The following is a 23,752-nucleotide window of genomic DNA, read 5'->3' as shown; positions in this document are numbered from 1 at the left end:
GAGAGGGACTTTCGAAGTATGAAGCTGGGGAAAGCAATGACTCTGGAAAAGGGGTGGGGTTGGTGAACACAATTAGTTGGGAGAGATGAGGATGAAGCATAAAAGGAATGCAGAGGGAGTAGGGGGAGGTGGGAGCTTCTTGCAGGTAAACCTGAGTGAATTGAGTTTTAGAAAAATAAAACCAAGCAGCAAAGTGGAGATGGAAATCAGAAAGGAGGTTGATATGCCATCCATGTAGAAATATCTTGGAGGCAGGAGGAATTGCAAGATTCCTGAGGGGAGAGGTCTGGATTGGAATGGTAGATGAGGGAGTCCAGAGGTAATCACTGAAGCTATGGGAGCAGTGAAGTAAGCTTCCTGATCAGGGGAGGTCCAGAACAGTCACTTCGGTGCATTTAAGCATTCCAAAGATCCATATTTTCATTACATTTTTTATCTATCTCCCCTGCTAGTAAGATTCTTGAGGGCAGGAATCCTGTCTTGTAGCTAACGAGGCATTGTGAAAAGAGCAGAGGAACAGTGCTTGGCACATAGTAAGCACTTAAATACCATCATCCTCAGCTCTGTCACTTCAATTCCCTGGCCACAGTTTTCTCCTTTTCTCCCTCCTATTTAGATGAAGCAGCAGCGTGGCTCAGTGGAAAGAGCACGGGCTTGGGAGCCACAGGTTATGGGTTCTAATCCCTACTCTGCCACTTGTCAGCTGTGTGACTTTGGGCAAGTCACTTAACTTCTCTGTGCCTCAGTTACCTCATCTGTAAATTGGGGTTTAAGACTAAGCCCCACGTGGGACAACCTGATCACCTTGTATTTCCCCCCCAAGCGCTTAGAACAGTGCTTCGCACATAGTAAGCGCTTAAATGCCATCATGGAGAGCCCCCTGTGAGACAGGGGATTGGGTCTGAGCTGCTTATCTCGTACCTCTCAGCTTGACACTTACCTTGACACTTGGTAAGCACTTACCAAGTAGCACAGTCATGCTTTCCCAAGCACTTAGAATAGTGCTCAGCACACAACAGGTGTTCAGATACTATTAATTGATTGAATTTTAACTCAGTCCTGCCCAGCATAGTATTAGCCCTCCGGGGTTTGCAATTACATTAGCTGATTTCTGGTTGTCTCCTATTTAGGTCACATTTCTAGATGCACACTAGCTTAGGCTGCCCCAAGGAGCGATTAATGGAAGGAGGAAAAAAATTGTTGCTTAAAGAGCTAGGACTGGAATCACACCATTGCCCCAGCTGTGGATGTTATAACAACTGGTATTTGTTAAGCACATACTGTGCGCCGAGCACTGTATTAAAGGCTGGGGTAAATACAGGATAATCAGATCCCACATAAGGCTCACTGTCTAAGAGGGAAAACAGGTATTGAATCCCCCCTTTTACAAATTAGATAAGTGAGGCACAGAGAAGTTGAGTGACTTGCCCAAGGTCACACAGCAGACAAGTGGTGAAGCTGAGTACTATCGATCGATTGTAATAATAATTAAGTGCTTAGTGCAAAGCACTGTTCTAAGCGCTGGGGACATTACAAGGTGATCAGGTTGTCCCACGTGGGGCTCAGTCTTAATCCCCATTTTCCAGATGAGGTAACTGAGGCACAGAGAAGTTTAAGTGACTTGCCCAAAGTCACATAGCTGACAAGTGGCGGGGCAGGGATTTGAACCCATGACCTCTGACTCTTTCCACTGAACCATGTACGTATCTATGTAGAGATAACACCTATGGTATTTGTTGAGCACTTACTATGTGCCAAGCACCGTAATGGATTTATATTAAGGTCTGTCTCCGAGTGTAAGCTCTGTTGTGCTCCCAAGCGCTTAGTACAGGGCTCTGTGCACATTAAGTGCTCAATAAATACCACTGATTGATCGATCTTTCATCAGGCTGATGGTGTCAAATGTTAATAGAACCACCAGGAGGCAAGAAAGTTCACAACTCCTGCCACTTTGCATTGCCCGTCTGTTATTGTACGCGATACCCACCACATATCGATAACCCACCACGTATCAATACCCACCACATCTCAATAATAATAATGGCATTTATTAAGCGCTTACTATGTGCAAAGCACTGCTGTAAGCCCTGGGGAGTTTACAAGGTGATCAGGTTGTCCCACGGAGGGCTCACAGTCTTAATCCCCATTTTACAGATGAGGTACTTGAGGCACAGAGAAGTGAAGCGATTTGCCCGAAGTCACACAGCTGACTAGTGGCCGAGCTGGGATTTGAACCCATGACCTCTGACTCCAAAGCCCAGGCTCTTACCACTGAGCCTAACCCACGATGTCTTGATAACCCACCACGTATCAATACCCACCACGTCTCCCCCGTTCAGCTACAAGCAGGACACCTAGGCAATTTCCATCTCCAGGGAGGTATTATTAATAATAATAATGATGATCGTGATGGTATTTGCTAAGCGCATACTATGTGCCAGGCACTGTTCTAAGCACTGGGGTAGATACAAGGTGATCCAGGTTGTCCCACGTGGGGCTCACAGTCTTCATCCCCATTTGACAGATGAGGTAACTGAGGCCCAGAGAAGTGAAGTGACTTGCCCCAAGTCACAGAGCTGACAAGTGGCAGAGCCGGGATTAGAACCCTCGACCTCTGACTCCCAAGCCCGGGCTCTTTTTCCACTGAGCCACGCTGTTCTAGACAACCAATTAATCATATTGAGCACTTACAGTGAGCAGAGCAATCGAAATCAATGGATTCTCTTCAGTTGATCAAATGATGAGAAGCAGCGTGGCCTAGGGGATACAGCACGAGCCTGTGAGTCAGAAGGAGCTGGGTTCTAATCCCGGCCCCGCCACTTGTCTGCGGCGTGACTTTGGGCAAGTCACTTGACTTCCCAGTGCCCACTCCCTCACTTGTAAAATGGGGATTAATACTGTGAGCCATGTGTGGGAGAGGCTCAGTGGAAAGAGCCCCGGCTTTGGATCTGAAGTCATGGATTCAAATCCCTGCTCCGCCACTTGTCAGCTGTGTGACTTTGGGCAAGTCACTTCACTTCTCTGGGCCTCAGTTACCTCATCTGTCAAATGGGGATTAAGACTGAGCCCTCCGTGGGACAACCTGATCGCCTTGCGTGGCTCAGTGAGAAGAGCACGGGCTTTGGAGTCAGAGATCATGGGTTCAAATCCCGGCTCCGCCAATTGTCAGCTGTGTGACTTTGGGCAAGTCACTTAATTTCTCTGTGCCTCAGTTACCTCATCTGTAAAATGGGGATTAAGACTGTGAGCCCCCTGTGGGACAACCTGATCACCATGTAACCTCCCCAGCACTTAGAACAGTGCTTTGCACATAGTAAGTGCTTAATAAATGCCATCATTATTATTGTAACCTCCCCAGCGCTTAGAACAGTGCTTTGCACATAGTAAGCGCTTAATAAATGCCATCATTACTTGTATATATTTGTACAGAGTTACTACTCTATTTTACTTGTACATATTTACTATTCTATTTATTTTGTTAATGATGTGCATATAGCTATAATTCTATTTGTTCTGACGATTTTGACACCTGTCTACATGTTTTGTTCTGTTGTCCGTCTCCCCCTTCTAGACTGTGAGCCTGTTGTGGGGTAGGAACCGTCTTTGTATGTTGCTGACGTGTACTTCCCAAGCGCTTAGTACAGTGCTCTGCACACAGTAAGCGCTCAATAAATGCGATTGAATGAATGAATTATCATCTTGTATCTACCGCCGGCACTTAGTACAGTAACTGGGACAAAGTAAGCGCTTAGCAAATACCATAAAAAATGTGGGGAGGGAGTTCCAGGAAGGAGGAAGGATGTGGGTGAGGGGTAGGTGGCGAGATGGACGAGATTGAGGGGCAGTGAGTAGGCAATAGAGGAGCGTAGCGTGCAGGATGGTTTGTGGTAAGAAATCAGGGAGGATGCAAGGTAAGGAGCACTTTAAAAGCCGATGGCGAGGAGTTTCTGTTTGACGCAGAGGTAGATGAGCAACCACTGGACATCCTGGAGGAGTGGGGAGCTACTGCCTGAACGTTACTGCAGAAAAATGATCCAGACTGCAGAGTGAACAGGTGGCTGAGCTAGACACCTAGGCCCAGGGCCTAAATTTGCCCTTCTCACCGAAACTCCATTCCCCTACTCAGGACAAGCTTCCTCCTGCAGGTTTCTGCTTCAGTTTCTTTCTCCATCTTTCTCTCTCGGATCGTCAATCTCCCAAACCCCACCAACTCTAGGCCTCCTTTCTTTTTAACTATCATATTTGTTAAGCTCTTCCTATGTGTCAAGCCCTGTTCTACGTCCGGGGTGGATCCAAGTTTGTCGATTTGGACACGGTCCCTGCCCCACCAGGGAGGAGGGAAAACAGGTATTTAATCCTCATTTTACAGCCGAGGAAACTGAGGCCCAGAGAAGGGAAGTGACTTGCCCACGGTCACCCATTAAGCGATTGGCAGAGCCGATTTTCCTTTGTGCCCCTACTTGGTGGTCAGGGGAGCGTGTGAGCCAGGGGGCCTTGGGAGGAAGGGGGTGGGGAGGATGATGTTGGCTGTGGGATTAGGGATTCCTTCCCCTCCAGAGAGAGTGGCCCACCAGGAATCTCCCCCGGAACCCCAATCCCTAACCTCCATGCCTCACCCATTCTCCCCAAGATCCTGTCCCTTTTCCCTAAACCCCACCCCTTAGCATGAAACACATTACTCCCCCCTTCAAAGCCTTACTGAAGGCCCATCTGCTCCAAGAGGCCTTCCCAGAGTAAGCCCCCCTTTTCCACCTCTCCCACTCCCTTCTGCATCGCCCAGACTTGTTCCCTTTGCTCTCCCCCACTCCCAGCCTCTGTCATTTTATCTTCTAGAGAAGCAGCGAGGCTCAGTGGAAAGAGCCGGGGCTTTGGAGTCAGAGGTCATGGGTTCAAATTCCGGCTCCGTCAATTGTCAGTTGTGTGATGTTGATGATAGAATAGAACAGTACCCGGGTGCTTAGAACAGTGCTTGGCACCTAGTAAGTGCTTAAATACCAAAATTATTATAGTAATGTGTGTATATATATATAGTAACGTATATTATTACTATAATAATGGTATAGTATATATACACTATAGTATGGAGTAGTAAGCGATTCACAAATCCCATGATGATGATGTTGATGATAGAACAGTACCTGGGTGCTTAGAACAGTGCTTGGCACCTAGTAAGCGCTTAACACCAGACTTATTATTATTGTTAAGAATTATTATTATTATAGCAAAATATATATATATATACATATATATATTTATAGTATATAGTATGGAGTAGTAAGCAATTCACAAATCCCATGATGATGATGTTGATTATAGAACCGTATCCGGGTGCTTAGAACAGTGCTTGTCAGCTAGTGAGTGCTTAACAAATTCCAGAATTATTATTATTATTAAGAATTATAATTATTATTTAGTAATATATATTTATAGTATATAGTATGGAGTAGTAAGCGTTTCACAAATCCCATGATGATGATGTTGATGATGGAACAGTACCCGGGCACTTAGAACAGTGCTTGGCACCTAGTAAGCGCTTAACAAATTCTAGAATTATTATTAAGAATTATTATTATTATAGTAAAATATATATATATATATATATACACACACACACACATATATATAGTATGGAGTAGTAAGCGTTTCAGAAATCTCATGATGATAGAACAGTACCCGGGCACTCGGGGTGGGGAGGGAGGAGGGAGGGAAGTAGGGAGGGAAGAGAGAGAGAGAAGAGAGGAGAGAGGAGAGAGAGAGAGAAAAAATATAGTATATAGGATGGAGTGGTAAGCGTTTCACAAATCCATGATGATGATGTTGATGATGCTGCTGAGGCCCCTCCCTCCCTCGCTCGCTCGCTCCGTCCGTCCGTCCCCGGGCCCTGTGTCTCCCGTGCCTGCTGTGCCCCCCGCCCGGGGGAGGGGGAGGAGGGTCGGGGGTCCGGGGTCTGGCGTGGTGTGCGTGTTTTTGGGTGGTGGTGGTGGGGGGGGTGTTCCGGGCATGTGGGGGCGGCGGTCGGAGTGGCAGTGCCCCTGGTGGGCTTCCTGGCTGCACGGCTGGCCCCGTCCCACCCTCGGCCGGACCCGGGACCCCGGAGACCCCCAGGTAGGTGCGGGCAATAGACACCCCCCCACACAACGCCCCATTGCCGCCTCGCCCTTCCCAGAGACCCCCACCCCCCAATCCGTCTCTCCCCTCCAAAGACCCCCCCCCCCAATTTCAATCTCTCCCCCCCAGGGATCCCCGTTTCAGTCTCTCCCCTCCAAAGACCACCCCCCGTTTCAGGATCTCCCCTGCAGGAACGTTCCCCCATTCCAATCTCTCCCCTCCAGAGACCCCCCCCGCCATCAATTCGGTCTCTCCCCTGAAGGGACCCCCCCCCCCCAATTTCAATCTCTCCCTTCCTGGGACCCCCCCCCATTTCAATCTCTCCCCTCCAGAGGCCCCCCCATTTGGGGATCTCCCCTCCAGGACCCCCCCCATTTCAATCTCTCCCCTACAGGGACCCCTCACATTTTGGTTTCTCCCCTCCAGAGACCCCCCAGTTTCAATCTCTCCCTTCCTGGGACCCCCCCCCCCATTTCAGCCTCTCCCCTCCAGGACCCCCCATTTCAATCTCTCCCCTCCAGGGACCCCCCACATTTTGGTTTTTCCCTTCCAGAGATCCCCCCAATTTCAATTTCTCCCTTCCTGGGACCCCCCATTTCAGTCTCTCCCCTCCAGAGACCACCCCCATTTCGGGATCTCCCCTCCAGGGACCGGGAGGTCCCCCAATTCGGAAACCACCCCCAATTCGGCCTCTCCCCTCCAAAGACCCCCATTTCAGTCTCTCCCCTCTAGAGATCCCCCCATGTCAGTCTCTCCCTTCCTGGGACACCCCCCCCAATTTTGTTATCTCCCTTCCAGGGCCCCTCCCCCCCCCCATTTCGGGATCTCCCCTCCCCGGGATTCCCCCCCACCCCAATTCATTCACTCGATCGTGTTTCTTGCGCGCTGACCGTGTGCAGAGCACTGGACTAAGCACTTGGGAAAGTCCAGCACAGTAATAAAAGAGAGAGAGGAAGAGACCCCTCCTAGACTGTGAGCCCACTGTTGGGTAGGGACTGTCTCTATATGTTGCCAGCTTGTACTTCCCAAGCGCTTAGTACAGTGCTCTGCACACAGTAAGCGCTCACTAAATACGATTGATTAAGACCATCCCTGTCCACCCTGACCTCACAGTCCTAGAGGCCCCCCATCTCTGCCCTCCTGGGTCCCCCCCAACCTGGGGATTTTCTCTTCCCCTCCTGGGACCCTCTCCCCAGATCTCCTCCTTTTCTGGTCCCCCCCCCCCCCCGCCCACCAGGGGACTCTCCCCACCCTCTCCATCTGCTTACCTTTGTATCTACCACAGTGCTTAGCACATAGTAAGTGCTTAACAAATACCATCATTATCCAGCGCTTAGAACAGTGCTTGGCACATAGTAAGCGCTTAACAAGTACCATTATCATGGTATTTTCTGGGTCCCCCCCCCCCCACAACCCCAGGATCTCCCCTCCCCTCCATCCCCCCAACCTCGACCCTCCCCTTCCTCCAGTCCCTGTTTTCTTCCCTTCCCACCCACCCCCACTTCCTCCATCCAGCTAGTGCCCCCCGAAACCCGAAGGTCCCCCCACATCTCTGCCAGGGATGGGATCGGCCGGCTGAGAGACCCTGGCTGAAAATCAGGGGGTGGGGGGTGGGGGGGATGGGGAAAGGTTACCTGGGGTCAACCGGGTTGGGGAGGGGGCTGGCAGGGGTTCGGGTTTGGAGTCAGAGATCATGGGTTCTAATCCCGGCTCCGCCACTTGTCAGCTGTGTGACTTTGGGCAAGTCACTTCACTGGGCCTCAGCTTTGCACATAGTAAGCGCTTAAATTTCATCATTATTATTATTGCGCCTCTCCCCAACTCCTGCTGGGGCCCACCTTGGGGGTGGGAAATGGTTAAATCAGTATGAGCATGGGGAGTCAGAGGATGTGGATTCCAATCCTGGCTCCCCACTTGTCTGCTGTGTGACCTTAAGCAAGTCACTTCATTCACTTCACTCGTCTGTAAAATGGGGATTAAGATTGTGAGCCCCAGGTGGGACAACCTGATCCCCTTGTTACCCCCACCCCCACCCCTGTCCCCAGCGCTTAGAACAGTGCTTTGCACATAGTAAGTGCTTAAATATCATTATTATTATTATCCAGATGTAACCATGGACCCCCTGATGTTCAGGTTAACCATCTTGTTGGTGGGAATCTAGGTTTGCAGAACTGTGTGTTGTGCAGTGCTCAGCGCTTAGAACACTGCTTTGCACATAGTAAGCGCTTAACAAATGCCATCATTATTATTATTGAGCCTCTCCCCAACTCCTCCTTCTGGGGCCCACCCTGGCAGTGGGAAATGGTTAAAGCAGCACGAGCATGGGGAATCAGAGGATGTGGGTTCTAATCCCAGCACCCCCGCGTGTCTGCTGTGTGACCTTAAGCAAGTCACTTCATTTCTCTGGGCCTGTGACTTCATCTGGAAAATGGGGATGAAGACTGGGAGCCCCATGTGGGACAACCTTGTATCTGCCCCAGGGCTTAGAACAGTGCTTGGAATGTAATAATAATAATAATAATAATAATAATAGTGTTTGTTAAGCACTTACTATGTGCCAAACTCTGTTCTAAGCACTGGGGTAATCAGGTTGTCCCATATGGGGCTCACAGTCTTCATCCCTATTTTACAGAGGAGGGAACCGAGGCTCAGAGAAGTTAAGTGGCCTGCCCAAGGTCACACAGCAAACAAGTGGCATTCTCAGACCCCCAAGCCCGGGCTCTTTCTACTAAACCACATTGCTTCTCTATAGTAAGCGCTAAACAAATATCACAGTTGTTATTATTATTATTTAAGGCAGCGGTCTGGGATGAGGGGGGTCGGCAGTCAGGCTCCAGAAACCAAGCTAACCCCTAGATCCCTGGGACTACAGACCCCCTGACAAGCATGGCTAGGTTTGCAGCAGCTCAAAGCCCCCGAAGTTCACCAACAAAAGGCCAAGTGGTGGGGGTCTCTTCCTCTCCCACCTCCTGGCCAGCTTCCTCTGGCCGAAGACCCCCAAAACATCTGATCATCGTGCGCTGGCCAACAGACAGCATCCAGCTGAGCTAGCCACTCGCCCCGGCAGTGACCCAGGCCTTGGACTTCTCTTCCCCTTCGTGTCCCCTCCCATGCCAGAACGCTGCTCTCCTCCCTGTCTGCCTCCCTAGCCTCCATTCAATCATATTTATTGAGCACTTACTGTGTGCAGAGCACTGTACTAAGCGCTTGGGAAGTACAAGTCGGCAATATATAGAGACGGTCCCTACCCAACAATGGGCTCACAGTCTCCATCCACCCCCATGCCCAGCCAAAGAGACAATCCTCCCATCCTTGCAGAGGAAAAAAACCCCCACCCATTCAATTTTCTAGGAAAGCCCCTCGCCCACAGAGATTTCCAACGCCTCCGGACCATTTCCTCCAGTCAGGAGGTGGGCAGGGAGACGTCTCTCCGGCCCCCGGCCTTTTGCAGTGGATCAGTGGTATTGACTGAGCACTTACTATGTGCAGAGCACTGGACTAAGGACTCAGTAGACCTGATCCCTGCCCTCAAGGAGTTTACAGTCTCATAATAATAATTTGTGAAGTGCTTACTATGTGTCAAGCACTGTTCTAAGCGCTGGGGTAATGGTGATATTTGTTAGGCACTTACTATGTGCCAAGCACATAGATACAAGGAAATCAGGTTGTCCTACATGGGGTTCAGAGTCTTAATCCCCATTTTACAGATGTGGTAAGGCTGAGAGAAGTTAAGCGGCTTGCCCAAGGTCACACAGTAGACAAGTGGTGGAGCCAGGATTAGAACCCATGTCCTCTGACTCCCAGGACAGTGCTCTTTCCACTAAGCCATGCTGCTTCTCACAGGGGAGGTTGGCTCTAAGATAAATAGCAGTCAGGGGAAGCAACCCAAAGACAAAGATATACACACACACAGGGTCAGCAGCATGGCCAAGCAGAAAGAGCACAGGCCTGGGAGTCGGAGGGTGTGAGTTCTAATCCTACCTCTGCCACATGTCTGCTGTGTGAACTTGGGCAAGTCGCTTCCCTTCTCTGGGCTTCAGGTGGAAAATGAACATTAAGACTGTGAGTCCCATGTGGGACAGGAACTGTCTCCCACCTGACTACCTTATATCTACCCCAGTGCTTAGTACATAGTAAGCGTTTAACAAATACCACAATTACTAGTGCTACAAACGGGTGGAGATGGGGAAGACTCCCTCAATGCTTGCGGCGTGGGGACTAAGGGCATGGGAGAAGCAGTAAGTAAAGTGAGCCCATTGTTGGGTAGGGATTGTCTCTATCTGTTGTTGAATTGTACTTTCCAACTGTTCTGCACACAGTAAACGCTCAATAAATATGATTGAATGAACTGTATGAATAAAGAAAATGGGCTGGGGGAATGAGAAATTAGTCAAGGTAGGCTCTCTGGGGGAGATGTGATTTCAGCTGGGTTCTGTTCCCATACTCCCTCTCTCTTCTGCTTTACCCTTTGCCCTTGAATTGCAGCTTAGTGGAAAGAATCAGAGGGCTTGGGAGTAAGAGGTCGTGGGTTCTAATCCCAGCTCTGCCACTTGTCAGCTGTGTGACTTTGGACAAGTCACTTAACTTCTCTGTGCCTCACTTACCTCATTGGTAAAATGGGGATTAAGACTGTGAGCCCCAAGTGGGACAACCTGATGACCTTGTATCTACCCTAGCGCTTAGAACAGTGCCTGGCACATATTATTGTCTTTATTATTATTGTTATTATTATATTCACCCCAACCCCATAGCATTTAGGGACATCGCTGAAATTTATGTATTTATATCAATGTCTGCCTCCCCTTCTAGACTGAACGTTTCTTGTGGGCAGGGAACTTGTCTACCAACTCTGTTGTACTCTCCCAAGTGCTTAGTACAGTGCTTCACAGTCAGTAAGTGCTCGATAAATACCAGTGATTGATTGACTTTTCTGTAGGGGGAGGTAGTTTCAGTCAAGAGGGTTGATATCAGTAAGAGATTGACTGTGAATGCATTGAGATTCATTCTACCCCTCTTAGACTATAAGTTCATTGTAGGCAGGGAATGGGTCTGTTATATTGTTCTATTGTACTCTCCCAAGCACTTAGTACAGTGCTCTGCACCCACTAAGCACTCAATAAATATGATTGACAGATTGAGAGCAAGAGACAGGTTGGAATCCTGGCTATTCCCACCTTGTCAAGTAGGCAAAGCCATGTAACCTCCGTAGGGTCCCAGGGCATTGCCTGGGCGACTTTCAGGGGCTGCCCCTTCGGTTTTAAAAGCTCCTTCCTCCTACTGAACCCCACAAATCTATCCTGCAAGAGGCCCACCAGCTTGGACACCTGAAATTGTTATTATTATTTTTATGGTGTTTGTTAAGTGTGTCAAGCACCATTCTAAGTGCTGAGGTAGATAAAGTTGCTCCATGTGGGGCTCACAGTCTTAATCCCCATTTTACAGATGAGGAAACAGGCACAGAGAAGTTAAGTGGCTTGTCCAAGGTCACGCAGCCAACAAGTGGTGGAGCTGGGATTAGAACCCACATCTTCTGGAGGTCTTGGTCTCTGTGGCCTTGGATCCTGAAGATGGGAGAGAGGACAAGGTGTCTATGGGGCTTGCTACACATGCCTCTACTGGGAAGCAGTATGCCGTAGTGGACAGAGCACAGGCCTGGGAGCCCCTGGGCCTCATCTACTTCATTTGTAAAATGGGAATAAGAGCATGAGCCCCATGTGGGACAAGGACTGTCCAATCTGATTACCTCATATCTAACCCAGCAGTTAGAACAGCGCTTGGCACTTTATAAGCACTTAACAAGTTCCATAATGATGATTATTACAGTGGTGTGCATACAGTAAACACTCAGTCAATATGATTGACTAATGGGCTGACAAGGAGCAGATTGGTTATCTCCCTCACCTCAGAGGTCCTGTCTGTGTCTCTCTGGGACAGAGAAGGAAGTGTGAGCCAACAAGGCAGAGCACTCCCACACCACAGCTGGGAGGTGGAGGTTGCCGGAGCTTGGCCAGGCTCGGGGGGTAGGGACCGTCTCTATATGTTGCCAACTTGTACTTCCCAAGCACTTAGTATAGTGCTCGGGACACAGTAAGTGCTCAATAAATACGATTGAATGAATGAATGAATAAGAAGGAAGCCGGGACTGGCAGCGGGAGGATGGGAGCTGGGATTTCAATGAGGAAACGCCATTCATTCCCAACCTTGAGTCACAGTCAGCCGCCGATCACACGCACACAGACACAACCTAGGACTTTCCACGCCAGGGAGAGGAAGTTTAACCCTACGGGGCTAAAGTCTGGAACGGACTCTTCTCCACTATGATCCCAGACCAAGCATTATTCCCACCCTAGATGCCCAGCCCCAACTGGGGACCCAGGAGCTAAAGGCGTCCAGCCTTGGATTGGACCCGCCTCGCTTCTAACTGGAAGAGGGTGTCGGGGGTCTGGATGGGGGTGCTGGCATGCCTGTGAGACACGTGACCCGATACACATCCAGTTTGATCTGATCATCCAAGTACGGTGGAGGTGGGAAAAGGGAAAAGTAGGTGCAGCAGACTCACTGACCCCCTACCTGGAATGGGCCCAGCTCCAGGGCATCTGGAAGGAACTGGTCTCCCAGTGGACCAGCACAGGAGATGGAAACAGAAGAGCCAACTCCTCACTCCCTCAGGAAAGTGGAAAGGGGGCACCAGGCAGAGCTGGCTTAATTAGTACCAGGAGAATTAATTGCTTGTTACTGAGAGGCAGGTGACCCTTAATGAGGAGCCCCTGAGTTAGCCATCCCTGCTCCTTCCCCTCCCTCCGAGGTGAAGCTAGAACAAAGAGGCTAAGAGTCCACGTTTGTTTCCCCTTCTCCCACGTCTGGATTGCATTATCAGGCCTTAATTGCATCCAGCTGCCTGGGCCCAGAGAAGCTGCTTAGGGGAGGGGAAGATGCCCACCAGGGGTCCAGGAGACATCTGAGATGATGGGGTCTGAGTCCCCTCTGCCCCCAACTCTGGGAGTCAGAGAATAATAATAATAATAATGGCATTTATTAAGCATTTACTATGTGCAAAACACTGTTCTAAGCACTGGAGAGGTTACAAGGTGATCAGGTTGTCCCACGAGGGGGCTCACATTCTTCATCCCCATTTTACAGATGAGGTAACTGAGGCACAGAGAAGTTAAGTGACTCCGAAGTCACACAGCTGAAATTTGGCAGAGCGGGGATTTGAACCCATGATCTCTCACTCCAAAGCCTGAGCTCTTTCCACTGAGCCATGCAGGATGTGGGTTCTAATCCTGGCTCCACCACATGCCGGCTGGGTGACTTTGGGCAAGTCATTTCACTTCTCTGGGCCTCATCCATAAAATGGGGATTAAAGACTGTGAGCCCCATGTGGGACAGGGACTGTGTCCAACCCAGTTAGCATGTATTTACCTCAGTGTTTAGAACAGTGCTTGGCACATAGTAAATGCTTAACAAGTACCACAATTATAATTATGATTATTATTACTGGTGGCTTGAGAGGAGGGGGTGAGAGTTTCCCCATCACCTCTATGTGCTTTTCACTCATAAAGTCAACTGTATTTATTGAGCACTTACAGTATGCAATGCACTGTACTAAAAGCTTGGGAGAGCACAATATAAAATAAACAGACACATTCCCTGCCCACCACAAGCTTTGGCTTTGGGAGCACCAGCTGGTTGCTCTGTGCCTGAGATGGAGCAGGGATTATCTCCTGCTTAGATCCTTGGGCAGGGAGGCAGGAGGAAGCCCTGGGAGCTTGGGGCACAGTCATGCTTGGAGGATCCAGATTGGGGGGCTGCTGGGAGGGGGGGGTGCCTTCTCCCTATAATAATAATAATAGCATTTGTTAAGCGTGAGCTATGTGCCAAGCACCATACTAAGTAATTAATAATTAATTAATAATGGCATTTATTAAGCACTTACTATGTGCAAAGCACTGTTCTAAGTGCTGGGGAGGCTACAAGGTGTCAGGTTGTCCCGCTTGGGGCTCACAGTTTTAATCCCCATTTTACAGATGAGGTAACTGAGACCCAGAGAAGTTAAGTGACTTGCCCAAAGGCACACAGCTGACAAGTGGTGGAGCTGGGATTTGAACCCATGACCTCTGACTCCAAAGCCCTTGCTCTTTCCACTGACCCATGCTGCTTCTCTACTGGGGTGGATACAAGGAAATCAGGTTGGACACAGTCCCTGTCCCATCTGGGGCTCACAGTCTCGATCCCCATTTTACAGATGAGATAACTGAGGCACAGAGCTGTGAAATGAATTGCCCAAGGTCACACAGCAGGAAAGTAGCAGAGGCAGAATTAGAACTCATGACCTTCTGACTTCCAGTGCTCTAGCCACTGTGCCATGCCGCTTCTCCATCGGATTGGTCCTGTGTGGGAGCACGAGGCCCACCTGGGTCGGGGGGTGCTGAGTCAATCAATCAATGGTATTTATTAAGCGCTTCCTGCATGCAAAGCACTGTACAAAGCAGTTTGGAGAGTACAATATAACAGAGTTGGTAGGCACATTCCTTGCCCACAACAAGCTTGCAGTCCAGAAGGAGTCTCCTCCCTCCCCACCCATGCCCTCCAATCACTGACATGGCCTCGTGGACAGGGCCCAGACTCGGGAATCAGGGGACCTGGGTTCTCGTCCCATTCCACAACTTGCATTCTATGTGGCCTTGGCTAAGTCACTAAGCTTGTCTGGGCCTCAGTTTTTTCATCTGCAAAGTGGGCATTCAATACCTGTTCACTCATTCAATCAATCATATTTATTGAGCGCTTACTGTGTGCAAAGCACTGTACTAAGCGCTTGGGAGAGTACAATGCAACAATAAACAGATACATTCCTTGCCCACATTGAGGTTACTGTTTTGGGGGTTTTTTTTAATGGCATTTATTAAGCACTTACTATCTGCAAAGCACTGTTCCAAGCGCTGGGGAGGTTACAAAGTGATCAGGTTGTCTCACGGGGGGCTCACAGTCTTAATCCCCATTTTACAGATGAGGTAAATGAGGCACAGAGAAGTGAAGTGACTTGCCCAAAGTCACACAGCTGACAGTTGGTGGAGCCAGGATTTCAACCCATGATCTCTGGCTCCAAAGCCCGGGCTCTTTCCACTGAGCAACGCTGTTGTGGTGAGCCCCATGGGGGACAAGGACTGAATCCGACCTGATGATTTTGTATCTACTCCAACGCTTAGCTCAGTGCTTGGCAGGGTAAACACTTAACAAATACCCCCCTGATTTTTATCACCATTATTACCAGGGTTTCTCTAACCCCGACGGAGAAGGTCGAAGCAAAGAGGAGGGGTCCAAACCTGAGAACCCCTTTACAGATTGCAGTGGGTGAGGAATTGTTAGGGGTGTCCCTGCTGACCTGAGAGTCTGTGGTCTCTGGGCAGGCCAGGCCCCCCAGCCCACCCCGGCGGTGAGGTGATCTCAGGACTCTCTGGGTGAAAAGGGAGGGAGAGGGAAGAGAAGCTGCTAAGACATCTCCTGGTCTGTCTGAAGCCCACCAGGGCTCCTGGCCGTTCATTCAATCGTATTTATTGAGCGCTTACTGTGTGCAGAGCACTGTACTAAGCGCTTGGGAAGTACAAGATGGCAACATATAGAGAAGGTTCCTACCCAACAATGAGCTCACAGTCTAGAAGGGGGAGATAGACAACAAAACAAAACATATGGACAGGTGTCAAGTCGTCAGAACAAATAGAATTAAAGCTAAATGCACATCATTAACAAAATCAATAGAATAGTAAATATGTTCAAGTAAAATAGAGTAATAAGTCTGTACAAACATATATACAGGTGCTGTGGGGAGGGGAAGGAGGTAGGGCTGGGGAGGTGGGGAGGAGGGGAGGGAAAAGGGGGCTCAGTCTGGGAAGGCCTCTTGGAGGAGGTGAGCTTGGCCAGGTGGGTTCCAGGGAAGGGCCCGTCCCCCTACCCACTGTGGGGCACTGGAGCCTCGGGGGCTACTTTATCTCAGCGCCCCGGGCATATCCCCAGAAGCGCCTGGGGTGTGTGTGGGAGAGGAAGGTTTTGGGAAGACTGTGGTACCAGAGAGGGCTTCTCCCCTTCCGCTGCTCCCTAGGAGAGTCCCCTCGTCCTGCCATCTCCACCTTAGCTCCAGCTGGGGTCCTTTCATTCCCTCTGATTTATTGAGCGCTTACTGTGTGCCAAGCACTGTACTAAATGCTTGGGAGAGTACGCTTCTACCTCAGACAGGCACATTCCCGGCCCACAGTGAGGTCTGACCGTGAGTCACCACGTCCCCTCAGTCCCTGCTGTTCCTGGTGCTGGTGGCCGCCGCCTGCCTGGGCCTGAACCTGATATTCCTGGTGACCTACGTGAGCTGCCTGTGCTGCCGCCGCCGGCCAGACCGGGCCGTGGAGACCAAGCGGCCTGACTCCTGCTGCGTCACCTGGTTTGCCGTGGTGGCCGGCCTCCTCTGCTGGTGAGTTGCCCGAAGGCCTCCCACCCTACAGGCCACCCCTGGGGGCTGGGACCGGGTGCCTGTGAGGCCTCAGGGTGAGAGGGGCCCTCTCCACAGCCAATCTATAGTTCTTAGGGCCACTCCAGCTGCCCTGTGGGGGAGAATGGGTGGACGCCCCCATCCCCAGCTGGGATATCCCCCTCCTCTTCAGGGATGCCCTGGGCCAGGAGGGAGCTGCCCTAGGCTAGGACTTGGGTGCCATTCCCCTGCCCTCCCTTCTTCTCCATCCTCGGCTCTGCCCAACAGCGCGGCAGTTGGAGTGGGATTCTACGGGAACAGCGAGACCAACGATGGGGTGTACCAGCTGATCTACTCTCTAGACAATGCCAACCACACCCTCTCTGGAATTGACACCCTGGTAAGGCCTCCCAGCTTGTGGGGGTGGGTGGCTACCCTTGGTGAGGGGGTGCGGACAGACCCAGAGCATAAGAATAGTAATAATTGTAGTATTTGTTAAGTGCTTACTATGTGCCAGGCACTAGACTATGCGCTGGGGTGGATACGAGCATGTCGGGCTTGTTACAGTCCCTGTCCCACGTGGGGTTCACAGTCTCAATCTCTGTTTAACAGATGAGGGAACTGAGGCCCAGAGAAGTGAAGTGACTTGCCTGAGGTCACAAAGCAGACAAGCGGCAGAGTGGGAATTAGAACTCATGACCTTCTGACTCCCAGGCCCAGCTATGCCAGTGTTTTGTTAGGCCCTGAGGGGCTGCACCCTCCTCCTTCTCCTCCCTCCCACCCCCTGCCCCGGTGGGTTAGGGGGGCTGAGGTAGAGCCCCTGAACCCTGACAGTCTGCAGGGAAACAATGGGGCCACCAAAGAAGCCGGGTCCATTCACTCCCATTTTCTAACTGGGGAAAATGAAGGGGAAAATGGCTTAGGGGGCCCAGGCTTGGAAACTAGAAATTCCTGCTGTCCTGACTCTCCAGCCAGACATCACTGGGCCAACCCCAAGGCCTCAGCTTCCTCTGTCCCCACCTCCATCCCTCCTTCCGTCCATCTGGCTACAGGTGGAGGTCACCACCCTGAAGATGCAAGTGGGCCTGGGACAGCACCTCTCCCGCCTCAACGAGATCTTTGCCGCCCGCGGCGACTACGTGCAGACGCTGAGTTTCTTGCAGCAGATGGCGGGGAATATAGTTGGGCAGCTCTCCGGGCTGCCCGTCTGGCAGCCAGTCCGGGCCCAGCTGACTGAGGTGGTCAGCGAGACCAGCTATGGGGAGTACTACAGGTGAGGGGGCCGCCATCGCCAGCTGAAAGTGGGGAGTCCGGGCTGGTGGGGCTGGGCTGAGGGCTCTGCTGTAGCTCCAGATCAATCAAACGGTCCATGGTATTTATTTTACTTTATTTTATTTTACTTTATTTATTTTACTAGTACATATTGACTATTCTATTTATTTTGTTAATGATGTGCATCTAGCTTTTATTCTATTTGTTCTGACGATTTTGACACCTGCCCACATGTTTTGTTTTGTTGTCTGTTTCCCCCTTCTAGACTGTGAGCCAGCTGTTGGGTAGGGGACTGTCTGTATATGTCACCGACTTGTACTTCCCAAGCACTTAGTACAGTGCTGTGCATACAGTAAGCGTTCAATAAATATAAATTTATTGAGCGCTTAGTCTGTGCAGAGCGCTGTCCTAAGCACTTGGGACAGTGCAATAAAACAGAATTAGCAGATGCGTTCCCTGTCCATAATGAGCCTCAAGTCTAGAAGGGGGGGACAGACATTACCAGAAATAAATAATTTATAATATATAATGTAAAGAGGCAGTACAAGGCATCTGGCCCATCCCCTTCCTCCAGGATGACCCTGGCATTCCTGGGAAGCTGTGATGGGAGTGGTGGGGGGATGCTCCATTCAGTCATTCATTCAATCGTACTTATTGAGCGCTTACTGTGTGCAGAGCACTGTACTAAGTGCTTGGAAAGTACAAGTCGGCAACATAATAGAGACGGTCCCCACCCGACAACGGGTTCACAGTCTAGAACGGGGAGACAGACAACAAAACAAAACATGTAGACAGGTGTCAAAATCGTCAGAACAAATAGGAGTATAGCTATATGCACATCATTAACAAAATAAATAGAATAGTAAATATGTACAAGTGGGGACCCAGGCTGTTTGAGGGGCGTGGGAGGAGCCCAGAGGCTACTAAGGGCCCTGAGCTGACAGGCCTGCACTTAGTGTCTGGATAGGATTTTAATTGGGCCCTTTTAATTGGGAAGCAGGGGGCTGAAGGGATCGGGTTGGCCAGCATGAGGGAGGGATCTTCCCTCCGGCTCATCTCCCTTCTTGCCCTGGCCTCCCCTCCCCCTTCGGCTTTTTCACCCTTTTGGTGGTGTTACCCAAGCAGAAAACCATTGACGGTGAAAAGAGCGGAGGAATCAATCACTTAGGCTCCTGCCTGGGGCGAAATAATGATCAAAAGACTTTCCTCTTTGGTGACTAAAAAGAAAAGTTCCCACAGCCCCACCCCATTCACCCCTCTCTTTCTCTTTCTCATCCCACTGCCCCTCCACTGCTCTGCAGAAGCAACATTGCTCGGTGGAAAGAGCAAGGGCCTAAGAGTCAGAAGGTCATGGATTCTAATTCCGGTTCCGCCACTTGTCTGCTATGTGACCTTTGGCAAGTCACTTTACTTCTCTGGGCCTCAATTACCTTATCTGTAAATTGGAGATTGAGACTGTTAGCCCAACATGGAAGAGGGACTGTGTCCAGCTCGATTTGCATGTACCTACCCCAGCGCTTAGTACAGTGCCTGGCACACAGTAAGCACTTAATGAATACCATCATCACCATCATCATCAAAACTCTGGCCTGAGGGTGGAGGTAATGAAAGAAGCAAACCTGAGGATTTGGAGCAGGACAGATAGAAAGGAGGGAGATGGAATTTTTATTTGGGTGGGAAGGGATCCTTAACTGTAATCCTTAACTGTACTGCAGTTCACACTTCCTTGTTCAAAAATAGTAGCAGTAATAATAATTGCGGTAGTTGTTTACAGCTCACCATGCATTCATTCAATTGTATTGAATAAGCACTTACTGTGTGCAGGGCATTGTACTAAGCACTTGGGAGAGTACAATGCAACAATAAACAGACATATTCCCTACCCACAACGAGCTTACATCTGGAGCAGGAGAATGGGTGCGAATGGGAACTGGGTGACCTAGGGCCAGTCACTTAACAACCCTGTGCCTCAGTTACCTCATCTGTAAAATGGGACTGCAATACCTCTTCTCCCTCCTGTTTAGACTGTGAGCCCCATAAAGGATGGGGTTATGTCTGACCCTATTATCTTGTATCTACCCCAGCGCTTAGCACAGTGCCCGGAACATAATAAACACCTAACAAGTACCCCCTGAAAAAAAAACCCAGGCAGGGCAAAGAAGGGAGTGCCCAAACACAGAAGGGCACAAGTTGGGGCCTCATTCCCCATCCTCCTTCTCCCAGGTGGCTGTCTTACCTCCTGCTCTTCATCCTGGACCTGGTGACCTGCCTTGTGGCCTGCCTGGGGTTGGCTAAGCGCTCCAAATATCTCATGGTCATGTGAGTGTGTACTCCCGGGTGACCGCCCCCCTGCCAAGGCTGGGACTGGGTGCATCTGGCCCAAACTGGGCCCTCTGGAAGTGGGCAAGTTTGGACATCCGGGGTTCGGCTTCCCACCCCTGTCACCGTGTCCCTCCTCCACCTCACCCTCACACTGGGGGCTGCCGTGGATGAGGAAGGGGTGGGAAGAGCCTTTAGAGGTGGGATGGTGGTGGTGGCCCCGGGGGGTGAGGGGCTGATACAGCCTTTGGGGTAATGCAGAGAATGCTGGGCCATACTCAGCTCTCTAGCAGTCCTGATCACCTTAGTCCAATATAACAATAAACAGACATATTCCCTGTCCTTCCCTGTCCACAACGAGCTAACAGTCTAGAAGCGGATTCCTCAATGGACTGAGTCGCCTGCCCTGCCACAGTTGGTTGAGCAATGGGATGATTTTATTTTCCTTCCCGCCCGCTTTTTATTGTGTCCCGGGGGAGGGAAATCACATCAGAACAGGGCCTCACCCCACTCTGAAGATGGGGGTGAGTTTTCATATCCACCTCCTTCCCGCTGATGTGACTATAATCTGCCCTTTCCTCTCCTCTCAATGATGGAAGAGCGGGGAATTTTCGAGGAATCTAGCCATTGTGCTCGGCGAGCTTCTTCCAGATCATCCTGCAGTTTTCTCTGAGCTCGTTAGCGTTTCTTCCGCAGTTGGCCAGATCCCCTTCATCCAAGAGAGCAGTTAGCGGGGTCTAGGAAGGTGGGAGGGGGACCTCTGGCCCAACAGGAATAAATATCCCATGTTGCAGGCCTGAAGCCATGGTGTTTGGGATGCTCTCTGGGGATGGGTGGGCCCAGGTCCATGGCTGTGACAGGGCCGGGGGCCCTGGCAAGGCAACCTCAAGGGATGCTGGGCTGGCGGTCTGATTTGTGCCTCTGTCTGGGTCTCTCAGGACGCTCTGCTGTGGATTTCTGACGCTGCTGCTCAGCTGGGCTTCTCTGGCGGCTGCCTCGGCCGCCGCGGTGGTGAGTTTTCGACAGGCAACGGTTTGTCTGTCCTGTCCTCTCCATCTCAGGTCACTGGGTTTGTGGGCAACCAGCCAGCTGTCCAGCCGGCGGTCCAATTGCCTTGAGACAAATCGGGGAGGAAATCTGAGTAGCCACTTAACGCCCACCCCCATCCACACCCTCCTGGCAAAATTGTGGTTCTTTCCATCACTGTGGGTCTCTGAGGCTTCCTGCTGAGGCTGAAAACCCAAGTCTGAGTTCTGCTGTGCAGATCCCAGCCGTTCGGCCATGGGGGTGCAGAGTGATGACCAGCCTGACTTTTGGTGTCTAAGAGGAATTATGGTATTTGCTAAGCACTTACTATGCGCCGACTTTTGGGTAGATATGAGATAATCAGGTCGGACACAGTCCAAGTGCCAGGGGAGGAAGAAAAGAGCTCTTAACCCCATTTTACAAGTGGGGAAACTGAGGCCCAGAGCTGTGAACTGATTGTCCCACAGCAGGCAAGTGGTGGAGTCAGGATTAGAACCCAGGTCTTCTGATTACCAGACCTGTGCTCTTTCCATTAGACCACACTGCCCTGCCAGGGGAGGGGGCAGAAAGGAACAGAGAACCAATGCCTCATGTCTTTGACCCTGTAGTTCTCCAGTTGGCAAATCAGAGGAGGGGCTCTGCTGGCCCAAATGGAGAATCCCGTGCCATCTCTGGAGACTCATAGGAGCCATTGCCAAGAGCGACTGGCATTGGCAGAGAGGCCCAGGCTTCTCTCTCTGGTTGCAGGCTTAATGCTTCAAGGAACAGCCCTGCTTTCATCTCTGAGCCTGGCTGTGCCTGGAGTCTGAGAGAGAAAGAGTGTGAGAGAGAAAATGTGTGAGAGAGAAAGAGTGTGAGAGAATGTGTGAAAAAGAGAAAAAGAGTGAGAGAAGAGTGTGAGAGGAGAGAAAGAGTGTGAGAAGAGAGTGAGAAGAGAATTAGAGAAAAAGTGAGAGAAGAGTGTGAGAAGAGAGAAAAAGTGTGAGAAGAGAGTGAGAGAGTGAGAAGAGAATCAGAGAAAAAGTGTGAGAGGAGAATTAAAGAAAAAGTGACAGGGGAGAGAAAGTGTGATAGTGAGAGACAGGGAGAGTGTGAGAGTGAGGGAGAGGTAGAGAGAGGAAGAGTGTGAGAAAGAGGGAGAGTCAGTGAGCAAGAGGGAGAGAAATAGCAAGAGGCAATTTCCCTAATTTGGTTAGGGAGGCCCTTGTGTGTTGGAGGGTGAGAGAAAGACATGGAGCTGAATGGGCCTTTGATAGAATTTGAAATCCTGATGCATTTTAATAGGCAGCAGAGGGAGGAGGAGATGGGGAGGGGTGTTTTGATCTGCCAAGGGATTATTGTGGAGGGCTTTGTTTTGGCCACAGAGCTCAGCCCAGCCCTCTCCGGCCGAGCCCAGCTCTGCAAGAATGGCAGAGCTGCAGAACCATCTTCAGAGGTCCTGAGCCCCCACCACCCTTGTGAGAGGTTGCCTCCAGCCAGTGAAGAGCAAAGCTACCTCAGTCCATCCTGAGTCCAGGCTCAGGCCTGAGGGAGGGGAAGCTCTGGTGGGCTTGCCCAAGCTCACACAGAAAGTAATTGGCAGAGCTGGGGTGAGAATCGGTGCTTTGATATCCAGGCCTGGTTTCTTTCCACCAGGCCATGCTGCTTCCCTGTTGTGCTGCCCAAGTGATGTGCTATTTTAGCCTATTTTAACAGAAATCTCTCCAAAGTGGAGACACATTCTTTCTGTCTTCCTGGGCCTATGCCAAGGGGCAATGACAATGCTTCCAGCACCTCCTTAGGTTTGCTGGGGGTGCCGGGGTCCTCCTTCTGCCCTTGGATTTGTTTGCTCGCATTCCCAGTTTGTGTTTAGACCAGAGGGAATACTTAGGATCCTCATTTAATGCACCCTTTGTGAGCCTCGTCCAGGGCTCGGTGTCCACGGGCCTCAGATCTGCCGGTGCTGACGATGCCAGCCGATTGCTTTTCGGGCTTTCCTGCCAGGCGATTGGATCTAGGCAGTTATAATCCTGCCCCCTTCCCACCCCGCCTTGCCTGGTTTGGAGTGAAGCCAGGGCAGCAGCAGCAACAGCCGTGGAGGTGGGGACAAAAGCCTGGAAAAAAAATCTGTTCTCTCACGATATTAGCGTTCCACTTTCCACCCAAATCAGGCCCAGATCCCCCTTGAACTTCATCCTCGTAGGGGCAGAGGCGTAGCTCATCCAACCCTGTACCCAAATACCTATTTTCCCCCTTTTTACAACAATAACTGCGGCACAGCATGTTTTCCTTTTTTTTAATGGTATTTGTTCAGCACTTACTATGTGCCAGGCACTGTATTGAGCGCTGGGATAGATATAAAATAATCTGGTTGGATGTAGTCCGTGTCCCACTTGGGGCTCATAATCTTAATCCCCATTTTACAGATGAGGTAAATGAGACACAGAGAAGTGAAGTGACTTGCCCAAGGTCACCCAACAGACATGTGGCGGAGTTGGGATTAGAACCCAGGTCCCTCTGGCTCCCAGGCTCCTCTTTCTACTGGGCCATGCTGCTTCACAGGTTCAGCGCTTACTCTATGCTAAACACTAT

At 50.5% G+C, this 23,752-nt stretch overlaps 1 protein-coding gene across 1 annotated transcript in view; it reads left to right on the top strand.

Annotated features, from left to right (window-relative positions):
- Window positions 1–6,000: 6,000 nt before the first annotated feature.
- TTYH2 (tweety family member 2) overlaps window positions 6,001–23,752 on the top strand; it is a 28,773-nt gene continuing 11,021 nt past the window's right edge. The window contains exons 1-6 of the mRNA XM_038757144.1: window positions 6,001–6,105; window positions 16,392–16,567; window positions 16,853–16,964; window positions 17,617–17,837; window positions 20,060–20,155; window positions 21,094–21,166. Of these exons, the coding sequence (XP_038613072.1) occupies window positions 6,001–6,105; window positions 16,392–16,567; window positions 16,853–16,964; window positions 17,617–17,837; window positions 20,060–20,155; window positions 21,094–21,166 (783 nt within the window). The remainder of the gene's footprint in view (window positions 6,106–16,391; window positions 16,568–16,852; window positions 16,965–17,616; window positions 17,838–20,059; window positions 20,156–21,093; window positions 21,167–23,752) is intronic.

Source organism: Tachyglossus aculeatus, chromosome 15 (genome assembly GCF_015852505.1).
Source record: "Tachyglossus aculeatus isolate mTacAcu1 chromosome 15, mTacAcu1.pri, whole genome shotgun sequence".
Taxonomy (NCBI): domain Eukaryota; kingdom Metazoa; phylum Chordata; class Mammalia; order Monotremata; family Tachyglossidae; genus Tachyglossus; species Tachyglossus aculeatus.
This window is presented reverse-complemented; position numbering and strand designations above follow the sequence as displayed.